Source organism: Cucumis melo, chromosome 11 (genome assembly GCF_025177605.1).
Source record: "Cucumis melo cultivar AY chromosome 11, USDA_Cmelo_AY_1.0, whole genome shotgun sequence".
Classification (NCBI taxonomy): domain Eukaryota; kingdom Viridiplantae; phylum Streptophyta; class Magnoliopsida; order Cucurbitales; family Cucurbitaceae; genus Cucumis; species Cucumis melo.
The window spans coordinates 26,764,983-26,773,234 of record NC_066867.1 but is presented as its reverse complement, the minus strand read 5'-3'; the positions used below and the strand labels follow the sequence as shown (position 1 = coordinate 26,773,234).

Genomic DNA, 8,252 nt, shown 5'->3' with positions numbered 1-8,252 from the left:
GTTGTGAAATCTTGAAAAGAAAAGGAGAAGACTCGGAATTTTTACCATTCGTTTTGAAGCGGTAAAAAAGAAAAAGGATCTTTTTAATTTTCTCATGGTAAATTTGAAAGAAAAAAAAGAAAAGAAAAGAAAAGAAAAGAAAAGAAAAGAAAACCCATGAGATTTGAGAAGAAAACGTTTGGGATTTGTATTTACATTGTCCTTTTAAGTTGTAAAGTGAATATATAGTTTTTTTAATCCCTATTTATCTTTTTTTTTCTTCTGTTTATTATTATTTATTTTTTCCTCCTTTTTCAGCCATTGTAATTTGGTTCCTTATTTATTTTTATTTTCTCAATTTTATTTCTTGTCATTCTTAAATAATTGTTGTAAAAGATTTATCCATTTGCACCCATTTCAATTTGAATTTGGATTTTAATTTATATCTTAATAGTGAAAGTTCGAATCCACACATTTATCAAGTAATTTTTTTATTATATTATAATTAAATCTTTAGATCTACCTCCAAATTGAATGGAAAATAAATTAAAGGGTATGATTTAAGGTAATGTAGAAACGAGATTTGTTTTTTTTTTTTTTTGTTTGAGTAATGTTTTGACATTTGGAGTTTAATAGGAATAAAGTTTGTGATTAGGGTAAGAGATTGAATTGAATGATTGGGATCATTGTTAATTTTGACTTTGAGATACATTATGGTTTTTGTAATTTTAATATAATAAAATCAATAAATTATTTTCTTTCAATCATAGAGGCAGATGATGAGCTGCCATGCATAATTAAAAATTAAGTTTCCTAATACTGTTTATAATCTTAGCACTCACACAATATGCTATTATTACAAACAACAATAAAACTACCTTATGTTCAATGTTTTCATTTAAAATGAATTTGTTGACCTAATTATTTATACAGAAATATGAATTTCATTTTTGCATGGTTCATAGGTCAATCAAGCATAATTCAATCACTACTTATTACAATATATATATACATACATACCATGATTATCGATTCATATATATTTGAAATGGAAAGAAAAAATGTTAATACCAAGCCAAACTTATAAAAATTCGTGTGCAGTCGATTTGAGTTTACTCAACTACTCAAAAAAATATATTTTTTTCTACTAAAAAGTCATAAATTTAATTTTCTCCATTGACATGTTATTGAACAAAAACAAATATTTATTACTAACTTCAAATTTTTTATCTTATTTTTTTAAGAAAAAGATAGCGAAAAATGTAACGTGAAGGTAAAAAGAACTCTGAAGTAATTAAACAAAAAAAGTCTCACCTACGTAGTTAAATTAAACCTCACAAAATTTGATTAAAACATATATTCTCAATTAAAAAGTTAAAGGTTTAAATTTCTATTTATATAATGTTGAAAAAAAAATATCTATGGATTCTCGTATTTTCTTTCACTTTACTTTTTTTTAATATAATGTAGATAAATTTCTAATCACGAGATGGTATAAAAGATAAAAAAGATTGATTTTTTTTTTAATAATCTTGAAACAAGAGCAATTCACTTTATTTAACTAATAATTGTAGTAACCAAGATATTTGATTCTTTTCATCTCACTTTAAAAATCTTGATTTTACAAATTTAAGATTCAAGTTATTAACCTAGATGTTGATGAAGAACAAAAGCACCAAAAACTAATAAATAATTTACTATACAAGTTATGGTATTAACAAAATATATATACATACATATACTGACACATTTGAAGCTCAATTATGTACATTAAGCTGAAAAACTAGCTGGCAAATATATATTATTATATATAATTTGAATCCAATATAATAAATTTCATATATATATATATATATATATATATATATATAAATTGGTCTTCTCAATTTCACATGGATTCCCCCATTTTTCCTACTCCCAAATTAAATAAATAAAAAAAAGACTTCCACAATTACAATAAAGTACATGTTAATTATTTAATTAATTAATTTTTGTCTTGGAGTACAAACTTCACTTGATTAATTACAATACAATTTAAACCCCTTAATTGAGTATAATATAGCTTTAACTTCTTCTTCTTTTTTTTTTTTTTTTTTGTAATGATTTATTTCTCAAGTTAATATATAAATTTTTATTTTCAATATCAAGTGATTTGCCTTGATTATAGTGCAATCATATTTGTTTGAAAAAATTGTTTAAACTTTTTTATTTTTATTGATTTTTGGCTGATTCCAGTAACCAAAGTGTCTTAACTATATGTTGAATTGTTGTAAATTTATGTCTACTTTAAATCTTTTGTATGATTGTGAAAATTTGATTATATATCGTCAACTTTGATGGGAAGAGATTGACTCTTCAAGCTATTAAAATTTGTGAGGAACTTCCATGTTAATAAAAACAAGAGAGAAATATAAGTAAGCATATATATTAACTGACTTATGAATGTATTCGGAATTAAAAGATTTGTTGTTGGAGTCAGAAAATGAAAAAGATAAACAAAATAAAATGAAATTTTTTTAATAAGTTACTATCAATTTAAACATTAAACTAATAGTCGATCCATTTAAATCTTAACTTTTGTAAGTATATCGATTCACACTCTTCTTCATGTATAGACTTTTAGAACAAAAAATATTATGTAACATATATAATTGTTTCATTTTATTAAACTTTAACATTGTTACAAGTGAATCAATTTAGACTTTTTATTAAGTTTACATTTAAAACTCTCTATAGATTTAGCTATTACATATATGTAGACTTCTTCAAATGTAGAGTTAATAAAATGCACGATTGGAATTGGTGCATGAACATTTTTTAAATAATAACCCTACTGAGAGTCTAAATTGATTAGTTTATGAAAATTTAGAAGTTTAATTCATAAAATTATAACTATACACGATGTTTATACAACTCACAAAGTTTAGCGTGTAAATTAGTATTTTTCATAATGATTTTGAATGACAATTTACGATAATATTTATGTAAGAAGTCGAGAGAAAATAAACAAGATATTTAAAAATCAAATGATTATCAAAACGAGAAACAATATAATGTAAGAAAATAGGAAATACTCTAATGAATCAGATGAACCAAAATGGTAATGTAACAGAACAGACAAAGAGCAGTTAACAAACTTGTAGTCTTGAATAAGTAAACAAACTCACATGCACACTGAGAAGAGACTCCTAAATTGATATTAAATCATCTAATCCATTAGCTAAAAGTAAGGTTGGGAATAAATCTAAACTATACGTGCATGTGAGTCTTGCAGAAGCTTAATGTTCACAACACTGGATCATTGAAAAGAGTGCACATGTAATGTTCAGCCATTGAAAATTCCCAAAAAAAGAAAAGAAAAAGAAAAAGAAAAGCATTGATGAGGATAAAGAGGATCTGGGTTTACAGATTAATACTTCAATTCCCTGAGAAATTGGGAGAGTCTTCCCCATATTGAAGACATACCCTTCCCTTCCTTTCCCTGTTTAACCTTTCACACCTTCAGCTCAAATTCAACCAATGGTCTTCTTTTTCACAGTTTCCAAAGCAACAAAATTACTACTTAATCCATATTCTCCATATACAAAAACTGCAAAACCAAACTACATTTATCTAGATGGATGAATAATAATATATCATATCCTCAGTTCGGGCATTTCAATATCATAGCATGGTTAACCTTACTAACTACATGTAAAGGAAGAACGAACATATCTGTTTAAACTTGGTGACCGATGCTCTCTGCAAGTGCAAGCAGATGAATAAAAGTTGATGACAACGATGTTGTTCGATCACAATACTTGTAGTCCTTACTTTCGACGGTTGATGAACTTCTTTAAGTCAAGAGAAGCCTTTGACATGTATCATTTGTTGATTTATGAAGCTGATCTTGCTAGCAAATTGATGGTTTTTCCTTGAATGATTTCGATCATTGTGTATATACTCAAAGGGTACATCAGCCAGATGATTCAGGTTCTGCTTAGTTATATTTTGATTTTTTCGAGACTATATCTAGGTAAAAAGTAAATGTTGATCAATGAGGTTGGAAGGTTTTAACTTCCAATATCTTTCCCAATCAGAATTAAGAACACGAGGTTGTAAAGTTTTAACTTCCAATATCTTTCCCAATCTTAATTAAGATGTTCTCTGCATTATGTTAACGTATCAAGAGGAGGAAAAACTGGAACCAAAAGTAGAGGCCCAACTCTTGAACTATATACTGATGGAGGGACAATGTCTATGCAACAAAATAAGTGAGATATCATAGCAGTTGATATTAAAGGTCCTAAAAAACTGCTTATATTTTCACTCTTCTCAAATGTGTCGAATCTTCGGGGTCTCGCAGTCCCCATAATCTTGTCTGCTGTTGCACCACAAGTATAGATGTCCCACTCTCATAGTTGAATGAAGCAAGAAAGTCTCCAACAGCCCCCAAATCGCCCTGCCGTTCGTTAGATTTCCTAATATCAGACATCAACCATGATTCGGCATGTCGCCTTCCAATGATTACAAGGTCATAAGCATTTTGAAGAGATTTAAGGACAGAAATCAAGTCCCCACCATCCATGACCATCTTATCTTGGCAAGATATTCGGTTATTTTGAGAGGTTTTGAGCTTAAATTCACTCAACAACTTTGTATCAAGCATCTTGCCTCTAGCTGTACTCCCAACAATCTCTTCAGAAGACGAGAAATGAAATAGAGTGACCATTATTCTATCCTGTTCTGACACTCGTGTTGCAAATGCTAATGCCTCTCGATCATCAGCACCACCAAAAAAGAGCACTACCACTCGATGGAATGCCAGACGCGAGAAATTATGGGAAGACCTGACATTCCCATTATCAATTAAAACTCCAACAGTGCAAGGTGCTTTTTCAAGTACATTATTGTTTAACTGTCTCATAGCATGAGATGATTTTAACCCTTCGCCAACCATACGTTGCCTATGGAAAGGGATGACAATAAAGGTCGTTCTCTTGTCAAGTGCTAATGAGCATACATCATTGTACATGGTTGGGTATGGTGAAATACCTTTGTAGCAAGTTATTACGATACGGTCACTGAAATGTCCTTCAAGCCTTCTAAAAGCACTGAATATCTGTTCCGACAGTGTCTTGTATGAAAACGACCTTTCACGAGGCTGATGAGCAATTAATAGTGGAGACGAACGGCCTGCAAGCTTAATATGATGTAGGACAATCAAATTAATGTGGCTCTTATGGGTCGGATTTGATACCAAAAGGAGATCTAGAATTGCCTGGGCATTCTCTAATCCATGGATGCAAGCGAGTATTCGAAGTTCTTCATCATCTCTAAGATGTAAGATAGTCCTCCGTTTGTAAGCAAGAAACCTCCTCGAAGGATTATATATGGCCTTGATAAGAGGTGAAATAAATCCTGTTTCAAGGATCAAAGAGACAATCATAATGGTGAAGCTTTCATCGTTCATGACCTGCATTCAGTGTAATTATTTCCACTGAATAAGCAAAATTTAAAAATAAATAAATAAATAAAAGAAGCAATGCCCATTTAGTTTGCCGCTTCTTAAGATTTAGTAAACTCTATGATGGTAAGTATCATTTCTGATACTATAGTCCAAAAAGATTTTGAACAAGAGGGAAGTTTACTTACATTCTGTACTTTCCAGCTAATCAAGATTACAAGTTCAATAGTGCCTTTGCAGTTCATAATAAGACCGAGAGTGAGTGCATCTCGAAATGGCATCCTACAGAGAAGAGAAGGCACTATGCTCCCCACAACCTTTCCAACGAGAGAAACAAAAACAACTAGGTGAATTACACCCACATTCTCCAAATTCTGTATAGAAAAAACATTCATTCTTAATCCACAAGCAATGAAGAATATTGGCATGAGCAATACTGATACAAAGCAATCAAGCATATCTGTCAGTGCAGCTCCTAAGGGTGGACCATCTGGAATGACCAAACCCAAAACAAATGATGTGGAAACAGCGGTTAGACCAGTAGCCTCACCCAAGAGTCCACAAATCAGCAATGCTACAAAAACTGCATATATATAAATTTCCTTCACAGGTTTTCCTTCTGGGCTATTTTGAACTACCCAAAGAGCTCCTGGACGTATTCCAAACACGATAAGAGACATAAGAAAACCATTTGAGAGAAAAAAACCTAGTGAAGTTTCTGGTGACATTTCTTCAAATGATCTTAGGGCAAATCTAAAAGATACAACAGACCAAAAGCATATCTCACACACCATAGAAGAAGAACAAGCCAGACGACCAATATCCGAGTTAAGAATCTCAAACTCATCAAGAAAGCAAGCGACCACTGGAAAGGACGTCATGGATAGTAGCATCGCCACATGAGGTAGCACACTTGAAATCTCTTTGTCCAATGAGAGAAAATGCTTGAGAACAAAGGTAGTGAGTCTAGCCAGTGCGTTAGAAAGAATGAAGATTAAAATTCCAACAGCCAATGCTTTTTTACCCGATTTTACAATGACCATTGGGTCCGTCTTCACTCCAATTTGGAAGATAAAAAGCATCAGACCGAAAATAGAAAAGGTTTCTAATACATTTATTCCACTCAATGGGAAAACTATACTTGCAAATGGTGAGTAGTAGCCAAGAACCGAAGGTCCCAATATTATACCAGCCTGATTAAAACAACCATTTAGCTTCATATCCCATGAATTAATATCTCAAAAATAAAATAAAATAAAATCCACCAGCAATCCATGGAAAAGATGTCAACCATAAATTATTTTCCTCTACAAAGTATAAATAAATGACAGATAACAAAACCAAACGAGCTATAAATGCTAGTTTTCCTATAAAGACTCAACAATTTCCAGAGTGCAGTATTTGTATCAAGTATGATCAAAACACCTCTGAAGAATCAGAGATTAAGGTATGAAGTCACCATTGTCAAGTTAAAGTACAACTTGAATGTTCAACAGACTACCCAGTATGTAACCATTATTGTATTGAATATTGCATTGCACATTCTTTGGATACCGAATACTCATACCCAAGTCAAGTAAATCCTGATTTTAAGAAGAAATGAAACTTAAGAACATCATAACACTCCTCACAACTTAACAAACATATAGATAGCAAAACCTTTCAAACTAAACTATTTAGATAAAATTTCCCACAATAAACTACATAAATATTCATAAAACTAGACAAGACCCATTACAGAAGCCAATGGAAAACATAGAATTATCATCACAACAAGCAACAATGAGGGGCAAAATCTATACAAGTCAAATAAAAAAGAGAGAAAGAGAGAAAGAGAGTTACAAGAATCTGCGAAATAAAGGAGGGTTGAGCACAGCGCTTGAGAAAGAAGGAGAGGAAGCGAGTTAGAATGGAGGAAAGGGAAAGCTGCAAGAGGAGGAGGGGGAGGGAAAAAGAAAGAAAATCATCACGGAGCCAAATGCCTCTGGAGTTGATTCGATTGGAAGGATGACAGATAAAAGGAAAGCCCTCTTCCATCCGGGCTTCCATGGCGGAATGGGATGGGGAAAGATCGAGAGAGGATTCTTGAATTGGGGACATTGGGTTTGAGTTAGAGGCTGGAAAGAAGGAAATGGTGAAGAAATGCCATGGAAATGGAAGGGTGAAGAATGGAGATGGGTGGAGGAGGAAATGAGAGAGAGAAGAGAAGGAAGAACGATTGTTTCTTCCATGTAATTCGTAGAGAAGTTTGAGCAAATCAAACCTTTCCCATTTTTTGCATTGAAGAACAAATCTTTAAATCCAAAGAAAGCATTACCATTCGACATTCTTGATTACTCTCCAAGAAAACAGGAAAAACAGAAACTCGTCCTCTTACAAATACTTTATAGGGACATTTTCTTTTATGATAATATTTAGGTGCTTCTTTGCCCATTATTATAATTTGCGGTTATAATTAATGTGATATTATATTCTCTATTTGGGTGCACCTATGCTTACCATTATTCATTTATAATTCAACTGTAAAATATTTATGTTTTATTAATTTTTATTTTCTTTATTTTAAAGGGATACCCATGTTTTAGATCGAAAGGAGATAGACAGACGTGGATTTGTTGATATCTCTACACACGCGACCTCTACCGTTAGTCCAGACGGGTAAGACATGGTGAGATTAAAATAATAGTATTATTTTTACTAAATGTTTATTTTAATTAAATTTTAATTTTAGATTTTTTTTCTTTAAAGCGTTGAGATATGTTTACACGTTGAAGTGAGGCGATTAGATATGTGTTGAGACTTTCTCAAATTCTGTAACGCAATGTGT

At 31.5% G+C, this 8,252-nt stretch overlaps 1 protein-coding gene across 3 annotated transcripts; it reads right to left on the bottom strand.

Annotated features, from left to right (window-relative positions):
- Nucleotides 1-3,067: 3,067 nt before the first annotated feature.
- Nucleotides 3,068-7,800, bottom strand: LOC103501964 (cation/H(+) antiporter 15-like). Of its 3 annotated transcripts, XM_051091662.1 has the most exons (4): nt 7,268-7,800; nt 5,614-6,618; nt 5,014-5,434; nt 4,619-4,808 (listed from the first exon to the last, which is right to left on the bottom strand). In XM_051091662.1, exons 1-4 carry the CDS (start codon nt 7,523-7,525, stop codon nt 4,765-4,767), a joined length of 1,728 nt encoding a protein of 575 aa, XP_050947619.1. In that variant the 5' UTR covers nt 7,526-7,800; the 3' UTR covers nt 4,619-4,764. The 3 variants fall into 3 exon arrangements, with proteins under 3 accessions (XP_016903106.2, XP_016903107.2, XP_050947619.1); XM_017047617.2 differs by having other exon boundaries at nt 3,068-5,434; nt 7,268-7,797; XM_017047618.2 differs by having other exon boundaries at nt 3,068-5,434; nt 5,614-5,799; nt 7,268-7,794.
- Nucleotides 7,801-8,252: the final 452 nt, after the last annotated feature.

Excerpts from the sequence above, each read along its gene's own strand:
- LOC103501964 (XM_017047617.2), bottom strand. The coding sequence starts at position 7,525 with ATGTCCCCAATTCAAGAATCCTCTCTCGATCTTTCCCCATCCCATTCC. Across the intron at positions 6,619-7,267 it reads CCTTTATTTCGCAGATTCTT|GCTGGTATAATATTGGGACC; the intron begins GTAACTCTCTTT and ends TGTTTTAATCAG. Across the intron at positions 5,435-5,613 it reads TTAGCTGGAAAGTACAGAAT|GTCATGAACGATGAAAGCTT; the intron begins GTAAGTAAACTT and ends CACTGAATGCAG.